At 43.7% G+C, this 21,611-nt stretch overlaps 2 protein-coding genes across 11 annotated transcripts in view; one reads left to right on the top strand and one right to left on the bottom strand.

Moving 5' to 3' along the window:
• Positions 1-12,361, top strand: part of BMP2K (BMP2 inducible kinase) — a 108,232-nt gene extending 95,871 nt beyond the window's left edge. For 6 of the 7 annotated variants that reach the window (XM_041128035.1, XM_041127994.1, XM_030016505.2 and 3 more), the window contains one exon: positions 6,739-12,361. In XM_041128035.1, coding sequence (XP_040983969.1) covers positions 6,739-8,174 — 1,436 coding nt within the window. In that variant the 3' untranslated portion in view covers positions 8,175-12,361. The remainder of the gene's footprint in view (positions 1-6,738) is intronic. The other variant, XR_005933726.1, reaches the window with a different exon arrangement.
• A 1,309-nt stretch (positions 12,362-13,670) lies between these two features.
• On the bottom strand, positions 13,671-21,533 carry PAQR3 (progestin and adipoQ receptor family member 3). 4 transcript variants are annotated; one of them, XR_003923859.2, is made up of 8 exons: positions 21,230-21,531; positions 20,981-21,143; positions 19,629-19,784; positions 18,677-18,874; positions 17,121-17,211; positions 16,649-16,797; positions 15,575-16,176; positions 13,671-14,761 (listed from the first exon to the last, which is right to left on the bottom strand). XR_003923859.2 is itself a non-coding variant. In XM_030017387.2 (7 exons), exons 1-6 carry the CDS (start codon positions 21,412-21,414, stop codon positions 16,655-16,657), a joined length of 873 nt encoding a protein of 290 aa, XP_029873247.1. In that variant the 5' UTR covers positions 21,415-21,533; the 3' UTR covers positions 13,671-16,176; positions 16,649-16,654. The 4 variants fall into 4 exon arrangements, 3 of the variants coding, with proteins under 3 accessions (XP_029873247.1, XP_029873024.1, XP_029873343.1); XM_030017387.2 differs by having other exon boundaries at positions 13,671-16,176; positions 18,677-18,811; positions 21,230-21,533; XM_030017164.2 differs by having other exon boundaries at positions 13,671-16,176.
• Positions 21,534-21,611: the final 78 nt, after the last annotated feature.

The raw sequence follows: 21,611 nt of genomic DNA on the forward strand, positions 1-21,611 counted from the left end.
ACAATGGAAATTGTCTGGCGACTTGGACTCAATATGTCCCTGAAAGGACTCTGTTGCAATAGCTGATTATTAGCATTCACTGTGTTGCAGCAGAGAAGTGCGTTCATGTGGCACGAAGTGATGTGGGTGACAACTATTCATTTGGTTACTTCTTTGTGTACTGCTTCTAGCAGGGTTTAAAACCACTCTAAGCTTCTGTCCTACAGCTTTGGAGCCCTCAAACTACTATGCAGTCTGCAACTTCAAGTGAAATGCAGCTCACTACAGTTAAGGAAGAAATGACAAACATGAGAAGAGGAGAAACAAAAATATTTGAGCCAACTTTCTCTACAACATTAGAACACCTCCCGCCATCAGTTCACGTTTCTTCCGCAATTGATATTCTCGAATTGTTTATTAAAAGACGCCCAGACCCACAACTTGATATGGCTGTTGTACGGTGTTCCAGATTTAGCTATCTTGACAATTAAAATAAGCTCTTATCAATGTTTGTACTCACTGAAAATACTGCTTATGTTACTCCATAACCTTTCCTTGGCTATGGTTTCAGGTATTGCTGAACGCAGGTTCAGGATCTTGCCCTGTATCAACATAATCTTTAGACTTTAGCTTTTCTCGATAACACTTCCAAAGTAACTTGCAACTTATTCACGCATCACAAGAATAAATTTTGTGTGTGGGCTGTACCAGTGGTGTGCTTTTTCTCTCCAAAATGATGCACTGATGTGTTGGGTTTTGGGTGGGGTTTTTTTGTCAAATCTTGGAGCATTCATGTTCACCTGTTTTGTTTTTTTAAATGACACGCTTCAACCTGTAGAGTAATTACTTGAAAGAATATCTAAGCAATAGATACTAGGCAGAAGTGTTTTTTTCCTCCCATTTTTGTTGTTCTTGAAAATAAAGGTGGTAAGCAGTATAAATCCCTATTACAATATTCAGCAGCTGCTGCTCTGGCTGTTGTCAAAGAAATAGTGCAGATTTAGTTGCAGCATGCCGGTAATCCTTGGGCCTGACATGTGGCAAATTGTTCTGAAATGATGGTGGCAGTATGTTACCAATTCAAAGAAAGCTTAAAGCCCTTATGCCCCGCTCTTTCGCCACCCCCGCAATACCCTAAAATGATGAACCAGCAGAAGGCATGTAATTACAGCAGTTGTTAGAGGGAATTCATCCTCTTATAATCGGATGTCTTGAAAAAGAACATCAGAACAGAAAATTTCCTTGAAGATTGGGATCTTCTTATACGATTAAAGATGTTCCACCTGCCTTGCATCTGAATGAAGAACAATTGTCTCCTACACGATGCAAACCTGATTAGAAGTGTAGTAATCTGAACAGTACATTACAAACAGATGTTACTGAATATTTTGCAGCATTTTTTTATAAATATATATCTGAACAGTCTCTGTAGCAGTTTAGGTTGAGAAGATTGCATGAAATCAACGTGACAGAACACTTCATTTTTGAAATCTGTTTGGCCAGAGCATTAAATTGTCATTAATGAGGGAATTTTTCCCTTTTGGGGCATTAAGTTTCTATTTGTAGTGCTCTTTGTATTTATTTAGTTTGCTAACTTCTTTAAAAGTGAAAGAAGGGAAACTGTAGGGTAGAAAAACAAAAAAAAATATTGCTCTCATGGGTTTAAAACTGATAGCTCTATGGAGGATGTTTTTCTTTCTTTGGTTTGGTTTTAACACCAGTCTGCTGCCATTTTCTCCCTGTTGCTGGGACTAAACCGAAGACACTGCAGATGAGAAGGTGCATGCAGAGATGGTTTCTTCCATGAAGTTTGGCGTTGTTGAACTTCAAAATGTTTACAACTAGTATCTTTAGACTAATGTGTGCTTGGAGCAGATGGCTCTGTTTGTTTGTTTACACCACCTCAACACAAGCTGAACAATAAAGCAAGATATGTGCTCTTTCCTGAAAAATACAAATGTGGGCGTGGTGAGGTCACCACTCTTAAAATACTTTAGAAACAAAAGTGCTTTCCTCAAAACTATATAGCAGGAGCAGTTGCTGTTCCCAGGGTCATCTGATGTGTACTACTTCCTTTCCTGTTCAAGTTGTGCATGTAGGATCTTACATGCTGGGTCTGAAATTTGAGTAATACTGAGCTATTACTGTAGCTTCTGAGTTTCTAATCACTGCACGATTCATTATCTCCTCAATAATTTTGAGTCTGTATGAAATACAGGAACCTGAATTTCCTGCTGTGATGAAGTAATATTTACAGCTCTGGCAAGGAGGTGATGCGTAAGGAGGAATCTCAGAGCTGAAGAGCTAGATATTCAGAAACCCTGTTCAGAAATCATTTGTAGTGAAAGGAGGGGTTTGAAGCTGATGAGCTAATAGGCAGTTAATTGCCTGGTACTGTGGTGATGTTACGGCTCGAAAAATAAATATGCTTGCTTAATATTTGAGTGGCCTCAGAATCGAGGTATTTGAGAAAATGTTTTCTTGTGTGCAGGGACAGACCTTCACAAATACACAGGCTCAAGCTTCCTTTTTGTGTGTGCTGCTTCATTTTAGCCATTGTTTAAAAAGTGTGTTGTGTGCTATATTCAGTGTGCGGTGGCTTAGCCCCGTTGACCCGAGTGGAGCAAGAGGCTGCAAAACTGACTGGTGCCAAGACAGATTGCTGTGTGGAAAGTATTGTGAAAATGAATACGCACTGCAAATTTTTAATACTCTCACTAGCTATTCAAGCACCTTCCATCTCTCTGCCTCTGTCAATAAGTAATGTGCTCAGTGTTTCCTTGAAGACTGGTTCAGAGCTCCAAGTATGTGAACAAAACACATAGCTTCATACATAACAAGCAGGCAGTCCCTGCGTTTGCTATAGAACATGAATCTCTAGCAACTGGGGCTGCTCCATGAGTTGTTCCTGCCTTCATCCCAGTCTTTCTAGAGATGGTAGTTGTTAGACTCAAGAAAGGAAATTTAGAATGCTAATAGATATTCATTAAAAACGAGGTTGTCTGTGTTCTCCAAATCAGCTGCTGCATTTTGTCAGCAAGAATAACATGTCTTGGTGGGTGTATGAAGAGATGTTGGAACGGCTGGTGTGCGAGCGCTAATACATTGGGTATGGTTTGGGAAGCTGCTTTAAGTGTTTTGTCATGTGTTGTCACGTTTGGTTGATGTATGTTCTGTCCAGTGAGGTCTGTTACTGAGAGCTAAACGTTGTGTCGTTCAAATTACTTGTTCAGCAAGTCAGTAGCTGTTGGTAGAGGTTGGCTTTTTGTCTTGTCGATGTCCTTTGCAGTTTGTTTTCCGGGGACTGTGACTGTGGCAGCAATTACCAAAGAATATTTAAACCTTTGGGGAAGTCAGGTATATTGGATATTTTTTGGTTCAGTTCCTGTCATCAAAAAAAACCACTTTATAAATTGTTTTCTGCATATGGAAATTATGTACCAAGGTATAATCATTCCTTGGGAGTGTTAACTCATGTGGATGTTAACATACATAAAAGGTTTGGGTTGTTTGTTGTGTAAGTGGTGTTAACATCTAACCTAGAAATACTTCCTCTTTCTTCTCCTTTTAAGTGTAATTTCATTTATGTTAACATTAGTGTTTCAGTAAATACTGGAAGCAGCAGGATTTGTAAGATAGGGGGTTATATAGTGCGATGTGAAGGCTGTACCTTAGGGAAATCTAAAGTAAGCTGCCAAATAATCCACATTCTAATTTAGTGGGTAAAGCAACTATGTAGTATGTAAAATTACAGTAGATAAGAAGCAATCTGACACTAGAAGCAAAGAAGAAACAGCTCAAAGCCCTAATCACCTGATGTTTTTGGTCATTCTAGTCATCTTGTTTTTAAATCCATACATAAAATACATTGCTGCAGAATTTTTATTCTTACTTTAAGTGTAATTGCAACAGGGCAAAATGGCTACTGGATGAAGAAATTGGCTGTGAATTCCTTTTAGAAAAAGAAGAAATTTTTCTTGTGAAACTTAATATTCTGGTCTAAACTGGAGCATAGGAAGAAAAAAATCTGACTTGGCTTGTAAGTTGCATGCTAATTTCCTTGTGAAAGAAGAAACTACCTGAGAAATTATTTTGTATATTGTAAGAACAGGAGAGTCATGAGCTGGATTCTGGCTGAAGATTTTTATTCAGAGAAATAACTGGCGCACACATCCATCGCTAGCTTTTTCAATCCTGTGAACACACTGAGTCGATTAAATTTCAGCAATTGTTTAAGAAAACTGTCAATGGAAGGCGTTAGTTTTGGTTAGGTGAGAGGGTCAGCAGACTAGCATGGTGCGATGACTAGAGCTTGTTAGTAACTACTTTAATGAGGACCAACTCCTGCCCCCAGGTTTGTGTCAGATACTAGTCATGTCAGAAACTCATACCCAGCGCTCAGGCTGTACTCTGTTTGTTGCACAGCATCTCACTAGTGCAGGCGGGTACCTGGATGTTCCTCACCAGGTAAAAGTGAACTCAGTGGGGCCATTAGGCAACATAAAGTGATTGTCAGGCCGAGGTTTCGGTGGCACAAGCATAAACTCAGTTGGTTTTGCCATTGTTCTGGTCCCCCTCTGAAGGTTGGTACCCACCTATGTTCAGCTGGGAGTGACTGTGATGTGGTCTCACTTCCAAGTATTGCATACAGATTTTCAGTGTGTCTGCGAAGAGGTGAATTATCATTGCTGCTGTTAGTGTTATGTGTTCAATTATACATTCGTAAAGCGGCGTGGCTGCTAGGTGATCTGTGTCCTAGAGGAAAGGACATCTCAAGAGCAAGTACTCTTTCCCCAGCTGAGACCAAGTGTTTTGCTTTTCCTCCTACTCGTTCTCTTCAAATAGAAATTTGACAGTCAGTTACGCTCCTGAAAACACCTCAGTGCAGCAGCAGGGCTCCGACACAGGGAGAAACTTGTTTTGCCTGTGTCTGATGAGTGCTATACCAATGGCACTATGCAGGCTTATCTGGTCTGCGTGCTCTTGCCATCTGTTTTGTTTACTGATGCAAAGTTTTTACTGCTACTAGTATTTTGAAGCCAACCACCCCACAAAAGAGTCAGCAGTGAATTGTTGTCTTAGCTCTAGTTGTCAGACATTAAATAGCAGGGACGAAGGTGTTAGAGTAAAATGAATAGATTAATTTCTTTACGATAGAGAACCTGAGCTGACAGATCTTATTTAGAAACAAACACCAAAACACTTCTCTCAAGTTAAAGCAATACCTTTTTTTTGCCTGAACTGTTACACTAGAAGTTAGAAGGGGCTGAATGTGGAGCTTGGATGTCACTAGAAAAAAAGACATTCTCTAAGCATAGGTTTGACAAGCCAAGGCAAGTATTGCTTTTTAAAAAAAAAAAAAAAAGTAAAAGCTCTCCCGTGTAGCTATCGCAGTGTGTGCTTTGCTGGCGTTATTGGGGGGGAAGGCCCTGGTGGAGAGAGGCTGTTTCAGCCTAAACCAAGGGGAGACCTTATTAAATGCCCAAATAGCAGTGACTATTAGGCTTAATTTTTACTGGCATTTATGAGTCCAAAGTATGGTTTTGGTCCTGACTGGGGGAAGGGAGGGAGTATTTCAAACCGAGACACTTGTTGGAAAACATTCTTGTGCTTGTATATCTATTTCCATATAGTTATGTTAGCCGATTCCCTTGCGATCTCTCATAGAGACTGTTGTCTTCTCTGTTTCCCTTTGTATGCCTCAAAACACATTTGTGAGGCAAAAACCCCCAAACCCCGTGTTCCTGTTGTGGCTCTTGGCAGGCTCCAAGTCCCACTTTCTCAGCTCATGTAAGGAGTTGGTGCCCTCGAGGGCAGGACAGAGAGATCGTGACCTCATGCAGTCTTCCCTGCAGCTTGGACAAGGAACAAACTTGTCTCTTGCCTGGTCACTGATTTTTATAGACTGTAGAGGAAGCTAATTATCTTGGAGCTGTTGTGTAGGATTGTCTTGTGCTATGAAAGCTTGGGAGAGGAAAGGCTGGGTACTAACGGGGTGTCATGCACTCGTTTCCCTTTCGAAACAGCATACAATATGTCAGTATTGCCACATGAATCCGACAGCATAGTAAAAGCCTTAATATAGCGGTTTGGTCTTGGAGAACCTCTTGAAAAGGCACCTTAAGGGATGTGTTTGTCAACAAGGTGCATTTGCTTTCTGGTATACAGAAACTGCGCACCAGACTAGTTGGTAGGCCAGCAGAGCCCTCGGAGGTCTGCTGTTGCTGTAAAATGGTACCCGAGATCTGAAGTGAATTATCTGCAATTGCCAAATACTTTTCTTTTGCCTATGCTGACTGTTTTCATGACTAGAACAGTAAGTTTATCAGAGCAGACTATCAAAGCAGAAGCACTTCAAGAAATAGGTAGTCAGCTTTTAAAGAAAAAAGAACAAAAACAAATGTTAAAATCTTTCAAACTCGCTGGCTCTTGTTTCCCTGGAGAGGAGCAGCTGTGTAATGAGCGTGTTTGAAAAGCTGGCTCTAGACATAACCTGTGTCCATTGGTCCCTCCTCTGTGCCCCCAAAATACTGGTATTGTTTTTCCAGACATCTTGAGGAGTAAATCAATTTTATGAGTAATCAATTTTATAAGTGTTGTTTGAAATACTAGGTATGGTTTTAGCTCCTTTCCCTCAGTAAGTACAGAACGTATGTGTGTATCTACTCTTGGTATGTGTGGCTATGGCGTGTGTGGAATAAGCATTGACTTTAAAAGTATATTTCAAGTTTTGTTTTGCATTTTTCTTCGGACCTGCAGGTTCCCCTGGAAAACAAGCGGATAACTCAGCCAGCAATCAAGGAAATAACTTAGGGACCCCAAACAAGGCTGGAAAACTGAGCCATGCTTTTAGAGATTCCCGACCAGGGAGGAAAACTGCAGAGGGACAGGTGACAAAAGGTGGTGATGAGTCAGAGAGTGATTTTGAATCTGATCCTCCTTCTCCCAAGAGCAGCGAGGAAGAAGAAGAACAGGAGGATGAAGAAGCCTTGCAAGGAGAGAATGGAGACTTCAACGATGACAATGATACAGAACCGGAGAATTTAGGCCACCGACCTCTCCTCATGGACTCTGAGGAAGAGGTGGAGGAAGAGGAGGAGGAGAAGCAAAGTTCTGACTCCGATTCTGATCGTACCAAGCAAAAATCTGTGGAAGGGCTCCTGAGCAGTAGGTTCAGAGATGGTGTGGGCAGCAGTGAAATCAAAGAACCCAGTTCAATGCGTACGTCCTTGTCTGAGGTGCCAAGTACTGTAATCAAGGCGAACCCTGGCCAAGAGTTTGATGTGTTTGGGGCAGTGCCCTTTTTTACTCTGCAGCCTCAGGCAAGAGAGAAGACCGATAAAGACGCCTCTTCTCGGACGGCTTTTCCCGGTCTGAACCAAGAGCAGGATGACTTTGACGTTTTCACAAAAGCCCCCTTCAGCAAAAAGGTATCTCAGCAAGATGGCCAGGTGGCGGGAACTGAGCCTCTGCTTTCCCCTACTTCTCCACGGAGCGTCGATATTTTTGGCTGCACCCCTTTTCAGCCTTCCCTTCTCCCCAAGACTGGTGGGAGTAAGGAGGACCTGTTTGGTCTGGTTCCTTTTGAAGAGATCACGGGGAGTCAGCAGCAGCAGAAGGTGAAGCAGCAGCGTAACCTGCAGAAGCTCTCTTCCCGCCAAAGGCGCATGAAACAGGAGGTCTCGAAGAACAACGGAAAGCGTCACCACGGCACCCCAACCACCACGAAGAAGGCGTTGAAACCGAGCTACCGCACCCCTGAGAGAGCCCGCAGGCACAAGAAAGCAGGCCGCAGGGACTCGCAGAGCAGCAACGAGTTCCTGACCATCTCGGACTCCAAAGAGAACATAAGTGTTGCATTGACTGACAGCAAAGATCGAACCAATCCTCTGCAGACAGATGAGAGTCTGCTGGATCCTTTCGGAGCCAAACCTTTCCACCCACCAGACTTGATGCGGCATCCCCAGCATCAAGGGTTTGGTGACAACCGCGGGGATCACGGCACGGTAGTAGTGGCTGGTAGACCTAGGCAGAACTCCTTGCACGGAGCCATTCACGGTGGTGATGGGCTGAAAACAGATGACTTTGGTGCAGTACCCTTCACAGAACTGGTTGTGCAGAGCGCGCAAAGCCAACAGCAACAGGCGCTAGAGTTAGATCCCTTTGGAGCAGCTCCGTTTCCTTCCAAACAGTAAATGCTTCCAACAGGTTACCCCCTCCACCTCTCTGAGTTACTTAATAGAGGTTTTAATTAGTGGAGTAATTTATCTGGTTGAATTGACAGGGACTTGGCTCCTACAGTTTGTTCAAATTCAAGAAGGCATGGCCAGCTTGTGCCATGGAACTTAGAATGATGGCAAATTCTTACTGGGGGTTTTTTTGGAGAAAAATAGAAAAAACGAACCAGGAGCATCATTTTGTTATGACAGATGGCTCCCAGAATGAAAAGAGAAATTAGATATGAATCATTGTCTGTCACTGACTCTGGGCCCTGGAACATATTGTCATTCTGCACTTTTGCGTTGCCTTTTCAGTCCTCTGTGATGTGCTGAGATGGAGGGAGGGAGACAGGCAGAGATCACATGAAAAACATTTTCCATACGTACAGGTAGGCTAATGGAACTGTGGTGATTCTTCGTGTCTCAGTCGCAGTAGACCTAAGAACCAAAATGTACTACTATCCAGACTGATCTGCTGGGAATAGTCAAGTCTATGCTTCCGAGGTGAAAACTACCTTTATTAATCATAAAAATAAAGAAGCCAAGTCCTCAAGGGGCTGTGGCCCAGAATTCCAGAGCACAGCTATGGCTTGGGACCTGGTAGACATCTATGCAGCTGCAGAGGTGAAAGGCAGATTATTTTTTTTGTGTGCCTAAACGTTCTTTTTTTGTTTGTTTGTTTTGTTTTGTTTTACAGTAAGTGCCATTAATGTAAAATAGCAAACTGGAAGCTTAGCGTTAAAACTAAAGATACAGAGAAGATAATGGTTTGCAAGACAAAAAGCCTGAATGTAGGGGAGTAAACCAGCAGGGATGCAGCCAGTGTTTGCAGCACTTTGAAGACTACTCAGTACGCTGGGAAGAGAGACTGGTTTACATGAGGAAATCATTTGGCATATGTGGAGGATTCCAGATGACTTGTACAGTTGACTGTGAGATGCAGCCATCAGATTTATTTGATTACGAATTGGGATTTGTGTCTGAAAGTACCTTTTCTTTTCCTCTTGGATTTTTATTGCAAAGAAAACGTGTATTCTTTCAAAGCTGTTGTTTTTTTAGAACAATAATAATTTTATGAAATGACTGTAACCTAATGTTCTTTTAAGTTCTGATGAATCTGTTATTGTACTTAAGTGTATTTTATAAGAAAGTTTTGCTAAATGCACTGAGCTTTGAAGAAACTTCCCTGAACCCGGATTTGATTCAGAACAGAATCAGTAAGCAGCAGGTAGCTTGCAGAAGCTGATTGCTACCATACCAGTAAACTGCATTTCACACCACGAAGCCTTACAGGCAGGACTCCTGTCCTGTTGCACAGTACCTCTGAGACGTTAGGTGCACGAGACGTGGCTAAAGGCTCGGGAGCGTGCGGTGCCAGTAGGTGATGGGAAGGTGATGTGAACAGACTCGCTGAGGACAAGATTTCGTTACCGTGTTGAACGTGCTGTGTGTAGGCAGGACGGCTTCTCCGCTGCCTTGCAACTTGTGCCAAGCCATGTACGCCGTCTGCGGAGCGAGTTTGACTCGGCACGGTCCGATTTGCCTTTTTTCTGTGGCAGAAGTCCTCAAGAGGAAGGGGAAGGAGGTAGTTCCTCTGCTTGTCTCAACTTTATATCCTGCTCTACTGATTGCTGATGGGTAGATAATTGGATGTTTATCTATGGAGGACATAAGCATTTGTGTTTGTGTGTCCCGGTGTCCCCCCTTTTACAGGAGGTAAAGTGAAATATTTAGGGTTGCTTTTTTTTTTTCCCCAAACTCATCTGCCAGTTACACAGTCATCCTGAGACCTGTGAGGGTGGGGGTGGATCCCTTATGCTATTTGATGAAAATACCACACTAAAAAGCAGTCACTTGACTCCTTTGGGGGTTGGTTTGATAAAACACTTCCTCGGATATATATGAGATTGCTTCCCCTAGTTCTGGAATTTGAAAGTAGCTCATATGTATCTGTACACCTTCATTACCTTTATCTTCCTCTTTTTCATTTTTCTCACAGGGTGGAAGTGAAATATCACAGCTGTGCTTGGTTAAGTATGCCTTTTTCAGGCTTAGAAATTAAGCTCTTAGGAGGTTATGAGTAGAAATGTTTCAACTCTATTTGCACAGGAGTTTCTTAGGCTTTATTACTACTGTTCTCACCTGTTTTTTTTGTGCCAAAGGCTGTAAGAAGCGCACGCCACGTTTTGTAGCATTTTCTGATACTCAGGTTAACTGTCTTTTTCGTTTGTTTTTTTTTCGTTTTTTTTTTCTTCTTCTCTGCGCGTGCTTATGAGCTGCCTTCCTACGGTTTCCTTCTGAAGTGTTACACTTACCTGCCTAAAGAGCTGTTGGAACAGAAGGATATGACAAATGGGGCAGGTGGGTGAAAACAAAATGAGACTAAACCAACAGGCAAGTGACCTGTTATCTTAAATGCGGCTCGTCCTCGCCAAAGCCACGCAGCTGCTGCTTTTCCCTGGTGGAAAAGCAACTTGAGGGCTTGCTTGGCCATTTGGTGCCAGAGGAAAGGGTTAACCACGCGCTTGGGACTGGGGGAAAAAGGAGAGGTGGTTCGCTGTTGGACACGGAGGGAAAAGGCTGTGCATCTGTGTGTCGGCAGACTTGGTGTGGGCCTAAACATTCAGGTAAATTAAGAATAGTAGGAAGCGTGTTTGGTTTTTGACTGTTTACCCTGAGACTTAAGGCTGAGGAGTGCTACATGTTTTCCTTGGGTGGTGGGTTGGTTTGGTTTTTTTGGCAGAGGGTCATAAATGGTTGTATTACAGTACAGGAAAGCTGAAGTGAGGTTGTACACAGAAACTGAGAGGGGAGATAAAAGCAAACTGTAAACCCAAGTTACTCTAAAACTGGCATAACGGCTCTGGCTGCATACGAGTTATGGCCGATGATATTTGCTTTCTAATGGCCTTAATCAACCTTGTTCTTTGTATTCTAGATACAAAACAGGTTTTTGCATAGATGTAACTTTTTCGTTTATAGAGTTAAAATTATTTTATCCTTTCTTGTGACTGAAAAGAGATTAGTATGCTTCGCTAAGTTGACTTTGCGTGGTATATATTGTTTATACACAACTAAACCCAAGTTTGGGTTTCATTTCACCTAAGATCTGCTAGTCAACAGAGACGAAATGTGGTACTGTCGGGGAACGTGATACCGTTTTGACTTTATTTGGTGTGTGTGCATGCTCATGTGCTTGCTTGCCACGGAGTGTACCGTGACCTTACCTGAAATACGGGAAAGACCTTGCTGCGCTAGACACGTACCATACTGTCTGTGAAGACAATAATGGCAAGGTAAGGAGCTGATACTTCCCTTCCGACCGAAAATACCAATCGATTTTTACAGCTTGTCTTTTAGCATGTTGAATGACTGAACCATAGGCCTTTTAAAATCAGCTGTTTGAGAGAGAGATTTTGTCAAAAGGTACTAAGAAGCCTGTAATGGTTGTGGTCATTGAAAGAAAAATAAGATCGCCGTGTTTCTCTGCAGACTCTCAAACGGCCTTGAGGTGCACGCAATTGCTTTGGCTGACCTGCGTAATGTGGGACCCGTAAGTACCAGGTTTGGAGGAAGTAACTTTTAATCATTCTGGGTGTCCCAGTTAGTAAAACCAAGTACTGTGAAAATAAGTTGATATATTTGCTACTGTGAGAATAAGAGTTTATCTGGAGTTTTTTTTATACTATATCGTGTATTTTTATATATGGAAAGTATATATAAAACATACACATGCTCGCACACATCATGTATCTCTTGGAGTTGCTGTGTTTTTAGTAACACAGCAGCCACAATCACTTTTGTGTCACTTGAGGGAGTGAATATGAGTGAAAGCTGTAAAAGAAAAAAAAGTGCAAAGGGTGGCTGCTGTGTTACTTTTCTATAGAGCTTACTTTGAAAGGAAAACCAAGGAAGTTGTGTGTATAGCTAAACTTGTGACTAAGGCATCACCTAATATTAAAGAGCATAAAAACTATTTTGAAATTGCTGGCATTCAGCTTTTAAGTGCACTTTCCTGAACTACACTTCCATTTCTTGTTAGACTTCAAGTTTCTAAAACTTTTTTGTGTACCACTAAACAGAGAACTTTTAACTTTTTTGTGAAACTGATGTACGTCAAAAAATACTTGCAGTTGTTAAATAAACAAACGTGATAACAGTGACTTTGCACATGTCCTTAAACATTGCATTATTAAGTATTCACATTTAGGCTTTAATTTAATGTTAAATACAGTTTCCAATGCTACCTCTGTGGACTTAGTTCTGCACCTGATCTTCTAGACATAATTTTAAGTAATTTGACCCCCTTCTGGCAACTGTTTACTGGAGCAGTTTTTTTGAATGCTGCTTGTACTGATTTTACTCTTAGGTAAGCTGAAGCAAGAATGAAAACGGTCAAAAAAAGATGGAGCGGCAGCAGGACTCGGTTACTAAATAGTAGCTCCTGTCCTGGTGGCTGTTGCGTCTTCTGCCTATTGCTTGTTTCAGTCTAATTTTGTTACAAGCAATTCGACAAAGAAATAGAGTTTAACTGGAGGCTTCACCTTAAATGAAAATAAACAACCACAGCTCTTAAATTCTTGCTTTAAAGAGTTAGTTTTTCATGGACAACAAGGTGTCTCAATCTGCATGTTGCCTGTGGTTTAAAGGCTTGGCCGAGTGCAAGCGGAGGAGGACTTGGGGCAATCCTGATGGTTACTGGTAATAAGCGTTGTGTGAGCGCTTGCCATGTGCTGCAGGACAGGACGAGAACGGGTGCTTGTAATGGAGAGTGCAAAGTCATCCTTGCTGGCTGGTGCAGCTGCCTGCTCCAGGCTGTATGCATAGGCAGGATACGCGTATGGGCAAAGCTTTTCTGCCTGTGCCATCCCTGCTAGAAGTTTGGTTTGTTTTCAGCCCCTGCAGTTACAAAAGGAGTTTAAAAAACATTCTGGCTGTGTTTCTATGTATTTGCAGCGTAGCTGCTAGCACTTGATTTCTCATCACTGGTTTTTGCATGCCGTTGAACTACTTCTGTTAGGGCAAAAGCACATTTACAACATTGAGGTGGGGAAGGGTACTGTTGTTTCAGTTGAGGCAGAGTCAGGATCACCCTTTCCTTCTTTTGTTTAGGCCACAGCAACAGAAATGGCCAGAGCTCTTAAGATTTCAATAAGGCCCTGCTTGGAAACTATCTCCATCTAAAGGCGGTCAGTTGCAAAGCTGAGTTCATCAGCAGATTCACCTAGAGATGCTCCTCCAAAAACACGTATAGAGCACTAAGTACTGTTAGTGGAATATACTACATGCAATACTGGAATAGTGCAATTTGAACACCTGCCATGCCTGTCTGTGCTGTGCCTTGATAATTCAAGAGACAGTCTCCCTGTACATTTCAAACCCAGGGGAAGCGACAGAAGTTGCATGGTTGAGCAATTCGTATCTATCCTTTCACTAGGTGAGACGCAAGAATGATGTTACTCCAAGTAAACATCCAATGAACTGAAATTTATTTACAGGTTTGGTATGTACATAAAAGACCATCATGCAGCTAGATAAATTTTGTCAGGATGATAAAAATGTACAGCTTTGCAGTCAGTTGCCTGATCCAGTGACAACTGCTGTAGTAGTTAAGAGTTTACCTAAAAAAAATACATTAGCGAACTGTAAAGTCAGTATGCTTTCAATATACAAACACACATTCTTCAAATATTATTGTTCACATAACACTGAAAACAGGCTTTTATACTTGCAGGTTCCTTGTCAGGCTTCAGTAGTACTAATTAGTGCACTTGAAACTTACTTGGCTGTCAAGTTTAAAAAATAAAAATAAAAAAACCCAGTGTTTACACTGAAAGGCTCAAAGGTCTGGGACTTTAATCTTACATGCTAAGTCAGTTCTTGCCACTATTTGTTACTGGCGTTGAAAAAAAAAACACCCCAAACAACCCACTGAACTCTATATTGAGTTACTCTCCAGCATACCAGTAGAGAACTTAGTATCCCACCTTTTCCATCCTCAGTGAGTGTTCAAGTGCATGACAGTACATTTCCATCGATATTCCGCATGTTCTTGGCACACCCCTGATGAGAAAGGCTGATGGAGCTGGGCTTGTTTAGCCTGGGGAGGAGGCAGTTTTGGGGGGACCTGACACCAGGCTGCCCGCCCTGAGAAGGGCACTCCAAAAAAGCAGCCTCTCCTCCTCTGAGTAAGCTAGAATCCATGAAGGGAGGACCTTCCCCAAGAGGCAAGAGGCAACGGCATCATGGCGTAGCACTGGCAAGGCCGACAGTTCATTGAGGGCTTCTTGTGTTCTTAAGCAGCTTTTAGCATGGTTGCCTGAGGTTTTCCTTCCCGCTGCTAGGCAGTGCTCTTACTTCTTTGGCCTCAGGTGTAAGACAACCTGCTTGAAATCTTACAAGGCCCCTCTCAAGAGTAGATTAAGCTGGCTGTTGCCAGATGATCACAAAACACAACAGAAGATGCTGGGACACTGTGGAAGGCCACGCCGCAGGTAACAAGGGGAGTTGTAGCAAGGTCGGCTGGGATGACAGTTTGTAATCCCAGAACAGAACGTTTCTGCCTGTAGTCAAAGCAGAAACAGTCAGGGTATCTCACGCTTTCTAATGGTAGCCCTGCCAATGCAATTGTGTCCTTCAAACAGCTCTGCTCCCAAACTTTAACTGCTTCGGATTAAGTTGTGACAGCATCTTGACGCAATTAGAGAAATCTCCCAATGGGTAATGCTGACTAACTCTTGATTGTGTGTAGCAGCAGCATTTGCTACCACTGCTCAGCTGAACTGTAAACACAAGCACAGCTGCTATACAAAAGCCACTTGAAAAAGTTGATTCTAACCCAAAAATCAAAGTAATTCCAATCCTGTTTGAAAAACTGGCACCCATTGAGCTTAATCATGCTGGGCTACAACTATTTACTAACCGGCCAATTTCATCTCTCCCCAGTGTTGAGTTTCTAAGAAATAGTTTCAGAACAAATTCTAAAACCTAAGGTGACCTTTTTCCTGTAGAAAGCTTATGGCGATAAGTCATTTTCAGTAACAAAGTCTGCAAGTACAGTATAATACATCACACCATAAAAGGCCAAAGTTGAGTGATTTTGAATCCCAGCAGGTTCACTACTCAAGGATGTGTTAACTTCATCCTGTTAAACAAGTGTAACTTAAAAAAATTCTTAGCAACTCTGATTGCAAGATAGTAACAAACTTAAACACACAGGCTGAGGCTACTGCTGAAATATGGATGAATACTAATTCCAAATTACCGAAGGGATCTAGAGAAATTCTTTGAAGTAATGTCACTAACCCATATTGGGAGAGACAAGTTTTAAGATCTGAAATGAAGATATACCTGTGGTAGATGACATGTGATCTTACCTGTCAGAAAAAGGAAAAGAGCTTGTCCAGAAAAGTACAAGAGCCCACTGAATTCAATTTTACACGTTGCCATCCTGATGCTGAAGCGCAAGCACGTCATTCAGACAAAGATTCTGAAGGATGCGACGCACCGTGCTGCTGTGATTTAGATCCAAGACGGGGTCCCACAGTTACCATGGTTTTACACGCACACTGTCAGGAGTGGTTTCTTAATTATGCACTCGAACAAAACCTGAAAACCAGGTATATCGGTCTGTCAGCTCAGCAAGGTTAATTACTTGTGTTTGTTGTTCGTGTTTATGAAGTAAAAAAAATACTGCTGTGAGCTGAATGCTGACTGTTACAGCTCAGCTTTCCATTGTCCCACTCCAGGAAGACGGGTTTTGTACTTGATTGCAGAACAGGAAATGTCTGAGAAGGAAATGCATCTCAGATCCCAGGCAAGGCTGTTGCTTTTTTCAAAACTCATAATATTATACTGTCCCAGCAAGCGGGCAACAGTCCAGAAGTCAGAAAATTAACTGCCTCACTGCTTAACTTCATAGCTCAGCTCATTAGGTAAGGTCCAGACTGTCAAAGTCAGAAATTTCATTGCAGTGTCTCTGAAATACAGTGGGGAAACAAGTTTAGTTGCTTACTATGCAAATGAAATTAGCAACTCTTACCTGATTTCCAAAAAAGCTAGATCAATGCTTAGTAAGCTGAAAACCTGACAAAAGCCTGAGGAGAAGGCTACTTAGGAACAAATATTAATGGCAGCTTGAGGCTATTAAAATTGGGAAAGAGAGCTGAAAAGGATCTGGCAGACCTCCGTCCAGCCAGTTCTAAAACGCTACTCAAGGGCATTACAGCTGCCTGCAGCCTCATGCAACACAGCAGTACAAAGGACCAGAGTGCCTGGTGTCAAGATCACTACTGTTTTTTATTTACAAGCAAGTATTACACCCATCACCTTTTTCTTTGGGTAAGCTAGTGAGGGAGGCTGACTGAAACTTATGACAAGTTAAAACCAAGATTATTTAACCTTATACTTGTTAGAATATCCTAGTCCCACGAGTATGAGAAGTGCTATACCTTCGCTCACAAGTCTGCGCTATACTCAGGACAGGGCTTGCTGTGTCGATATTGCATGATGTACACCGTGGACTGATGCCACCAATACAGCATCACCACTGCCAGGATATGCCACACTTGGTGACTCGAGCCGAGGTAGTTCAACTGTCCTGTGGGGAAAAAAGAGGGCAAGCGGTTAAGTCGTTAAAGTCAACAATAACTCATGCAATGCAAATAGCAATTGGTCTCCTCCAGAGGTCAACTATACAGTCCACTTGCTGGGAGGCAGTGAAAGTTCTTTAACGAACTTGATCAGAAGTCGTCTGCTGCCTTTTGCTTCAAATATATGCAACATTTTACTCTATATGAGAATACTTCATGGGGAACACGGTCAACCTGTTCTCTCACAGTAAGTTCACGATTCACAGCAAGGAATGTGACACTGCAGGAAAGTTAACTGCAGAAAAAAAACACGCGGAAGAGCATTTCCTACCTGGGAAGTATCTTTCTGGAACTTTGGAAATATAGAAGAGAAAAGCTACAGCAGCGATGAAGTACATGACAACTACACGCGGAGCAAACTCCTGCAAAAGAAAAGGAAGCTCTCCTATTCTGTTAGGAGGTAAAAATAGAAAAACAACAACAACAAAAAAGTCCCTACAGATAAAAAAGAAAAAGGTATGACAAAACTGAATCTTACTTCACTGTCTATGTTACCTACGGACAAAATCCAACGGGAAAGCAAATGTGAAAGTTTGGGAAAATCTGAATGGGAAGAAACTTGTTTTATCACGACTTCTTTGCTTCAATACAGAAGCTACTTAAGTGTTTCTGTGCAGTCTGCAACAGACATGAAATTTGTCAGTAAAAGGACATCTTCCAATACACTGATCTTATACAGAATGGCTAGGATAAGCGAGAAGGATGACTTCAGTGCAAAATCTCATTTACCGGTTGGGATTGTAGTCCCTAGAACCCAAGGCCACAGGAGTACTACATACTGGATGGTAAATAATCAAGCAACCCATTAATGAGCTGCTTTTTGTTTTCCTTAACAGAAAGTTTCGTTAACAGAAGCAGAGCATTTTTCTGAAGTATGGAAACAAAATGCAGGAATAACATTTTGCTGTACCAGGAGAAATGAAATGGGGGAAGACGTGGGGGGACAACTACTGTTAAATCTGATTTTTAGAAGGACAGCTTTAAGTGCTGTGTCTAAAGACTACATATATTCATAAATGTTGCTATTCCACATTCAACAGGAGCTTTGGACTGGGCTAAACCATCACCCCAGCTGACAGTCCTCCAGCAGGGCCAGTCTAAGAAGGTGCACAGTTACTGCTCACTATGAAAAGGAAATGTTTTCTTCAGCAGTTAGGTCCCTGGGTAATTGCAATGATTTCTGGCGTTTTCATATTGGGGCATACTTAACTGTCCTCAGCTGCACTGTGCTGCTTGTTTTTCAGAGCGCAAGTAAAACAAGAACAGGAAGATAGTTCGGTAACTTCACAGTGATGTTAAATAAGGGTTGCGTAAGAGACGGGGTTGGAGTAGGCAAATACTGGTTTTTGCTGCCAACCCAGGGAAGAGGAAGCAAATAATCATCTCATCAGTGTCTTCTGGTTCCCCTCTCCCGTCTCGAGCTGTGGAGGCGGACAGCCCAGAGCACTGGCACAGCCTGACAGACTGCTTCCCGCTCTGCAGCCGAGTTGGCTCTTTGCTCCTGTCCCTCGCCCTCGGGTGAGCGAGGGTGCAGTCCACCTATGCAGGCTGCCCTGTCCCTCAGGCAGACAGGCTCAGTCACACTTCTATCCAGTTTTCCTTCTCGTGGTGCAGCTGTAAATCAGTAAAGCAGACTTAAGCTACTCCACGCGTTTACCGCTTCTCAATAAATTTCTAAGTGTTTGCAATTGGATCGTCTTGTCTGAAAGAATTCTGAGCTTAAAGCAATTTTAATTCCCCTTCATTTCCCAAAGCGTAAAGAAGACTGAAGGAAGATAGCAAGAGAAAAGCAAAAGGGTATCTTATTTCCTCCTTTTTTTCTTTTACCTGTACAATAGATGCACCAATGCCGCCATTGAGCCAAATCCAGTGGATGGTGGGAATAATTCCATATCCAGACACTGAGCAAAAGATGATGGAGCGCAGTCTGTGCCACTGTTGCGTGAGGTAACTGGGATGAATCTGAGCAAAAAATACTGCCAAGATCATTGCCAGTACAGTGATTAAATATACCTGACGCCAGTACTGAGAAAAAAAGAAACAAAAGCAAGTTTGTGGGCTTTCTCAGCACGTGTAAAAATAATTTCTGGGTAGAAAGTTTACAATGCTAAACGTAATGATATATCAAATCCCTTGTCACTGCCGCAAGCACAAATGATGGGGTTTGAATGAACAGACTTGTATTTATCAACTGACAGCAAGGGGAAGGGACTGTCTTGCTCCAGTACACCTGGTAGAACATCATTTATTCCAAGCAGTTCCTTTACCAAAACATTTTAAATATACCTCTGCCTCAGCAGACTTGTTCAACTACCCAATTGCTGTACGCACTGCAGGTGTGGATATAATCTAGGCCTTCGAAGGGAACTAATTGTAATTGTTCTCTACTAGAAGAGAAAATAATCTTGTTGCTGTCTCAGGTAAGCTATGTAGTGGGGAATGATGTTTGAATGATTTGTGATGGGGACACATCCCATAATCATCCTCATGCATTTGACAAATGTAGGACCTGTAAAGTTTACGCTGCCTTCATATAGATTTAAATATTTTGTTGAGGCTTGTGTGATTGACAGCTTGAAAGGAAAACCTCAATTTGCCCATCACTTCAGCAAGCAGAGTTCTGCTGGTGTCAGAAGGAACTTGTTTCAGTTTCCATCTCTGTCTCCCGACTAACGTTCTATTTGAACACCCTGCAATGACCCCCCTTCTAACAGCATGGAAACTACGATGACGACACCACAGGAACTAAACGTTACATGAACAAGTGCTTCAAACTTACGTTATTGCAATAAAATGCATAAAACACGCCTGACACGTAGCAGCCCAGGATACCAATGGAAATTCCCGCATAATCTAACGCCATCCATCGTCGGCTGGTCTTCTCTGAGCGGTGACAACAGAAAAGATGGTATCCTACTGAGCAAAGCATACAGACCTATACAAATGTTCAAACAAGGATGCATTAATTTCTTAAAAATTAACAGGGAGTATAGCAAGCCTAAACTCTGAAACTTAGCACATGCGATTGACCTGTTATGTGGTTTGCAGTGCAACTTTGGTGTAGGCAACTATGATTCCTGCCAGAAGTCAACAGAAACTAACATAAGCTTCTCTGGCAGATGGAAGAAGGAACAGAAAACTTTGCAAGACGAGACAACCCCAAGTGGCACAGCTAAGAAACCTGGGCTATTGAGGCCAAGTGAGGAGCCACTACGCAAGGGAACAGGGCCGTGTCTGCATCAGTACAGTGGGACGATGAATTCTGCTCGGCCAAACGACCACAAGCAGAAACCAAAGCCCAAATCTGCCCTGACGGCCTGGCACCCAAGTTACTTTATTGAGGAAACACACAACAAATTTAACTCCTACCCCCAGGCCCCTTCTAGGCTGGCATCAGATTTTTTCCCTGTGAAATGTCTGTGTTTCTCTGCAACCCTCAACAAGAGTAGGAAGGAGCACAACAGCAGTGCTCTCCAAGCCAGCAAGGGAGTTTTCCCCGCTTCTAGCTACGCAAAGGCATCCTGTACTCTTCAGGGAACATGAACAGCACTCTTCAGCTCTTCACGCTTTTTTAGGGACAGTGTACCGTACAGGAGCTTCAGTGCTCAAATGATAACACAATGGAAGTTTGCTGCTGAGAACAGATTTCATCTGCCGCAGGAGCTCTTGCTTAGAGGAGGTAAAAAGTTAGAATACGAGCCCTACTGCCGTTCCAGACGAGCATCAGGCCGTGGCTGATTTTTGTGTTCTGGCGGGTGACCCTTTCCAGCAGCAACTGATGCTGTCTGGGACCCGACGCCCAGCTGAAGCCGTGACATACGGCCGTGGACAATTCAATAGTTTTTCACAGAGCCTCTACTAGGCCAGCTCTGTTGAGTCCTCCCTGGTTTATTGCATATGTCGAACAGGTCAAAATCACCTCGAGCACCGAGCTCGTCAGTTACCTTCAAAAGCAACTCGAAACACCCTTTCCCGGGCCTGACCTTAGTCGGTCTTGCTCTGCAGCCCCGCTCGCGCAACGTGTCCATGGGCTGGAACGTTCTTCCTTCTCAAAGGCGACGGCTCCCCTGAGGAAGCTGCCGGCCCGCACTCGGGCGCCGGCACCTCGGCGGGCACCCAGCCAGCCCCTACCTGGAAGCAGAAGAGGCAGACGGAGCAGATGACGAAGTCCTCCCGGGAAGCGCCGGCGGCCGGCAGGACGGCCGTCAGGTCGTAGATGCCCAGCGTGAAGAAGAGGAGGAAGCCGAGCAGGTGGCTCCAGATGTTGACGGTCTCGTTGGAGAGGATGAAGAGGCTGTGAGGAGACAACGACGGGGTGAGGCGGAGGAGGGGGGAGCTGGGGTGAGCCGGGGCCGGTGTGCGGGGGGGGGTTGCCCTCACCTCTTGAGGCAGAGCCGGGAGGGCAGGTAGGCCCGGTAGCCGTCGGTGATGTAGGGGTTGTCCTTGAGGAAGACGGGGATCTGCTCGTAGGTGTAGAGGCGGATGCCGCGGGGGACCAGCACCGGCCAGTACTGGTAGCTCCCCAGCTCGATGTAGTGCGCGCTCCGCAGCAGCTTCTGGTGCATCCTGCCCGCCCCGACGCCGCATCGGATCGGATCGGATCGGACCGGGCCCGGCCGCCCCCCGCCCGCGGGGATCGCCGCCGCCGCCGCCGGCCCTTCCCGCCGCGGCCCCGGCCGTGAGGGCGCTGGGCGCGGCCGCGTCGCCGGGCGATGGCGTCACGCTCCTCGCGCCGCGCCTGCGCCCTGCCGCCGGCAGCGGA

The sequence above is a fragment of the Aquila chrysaetos genome, chromosome 1 (assembly GCF_900496995.4).
Source record: "Aquila chrysaetos chrysaetos chromosome 1, bAquChr1.4, whole genome shotgun sequence".
Classification (NCBI taxonomy): Eukaryota; Metazoa; Chordata; class Aves; order Accipitriformes; family Accipitridae; genus Aquila; species Aquila chrysaetos.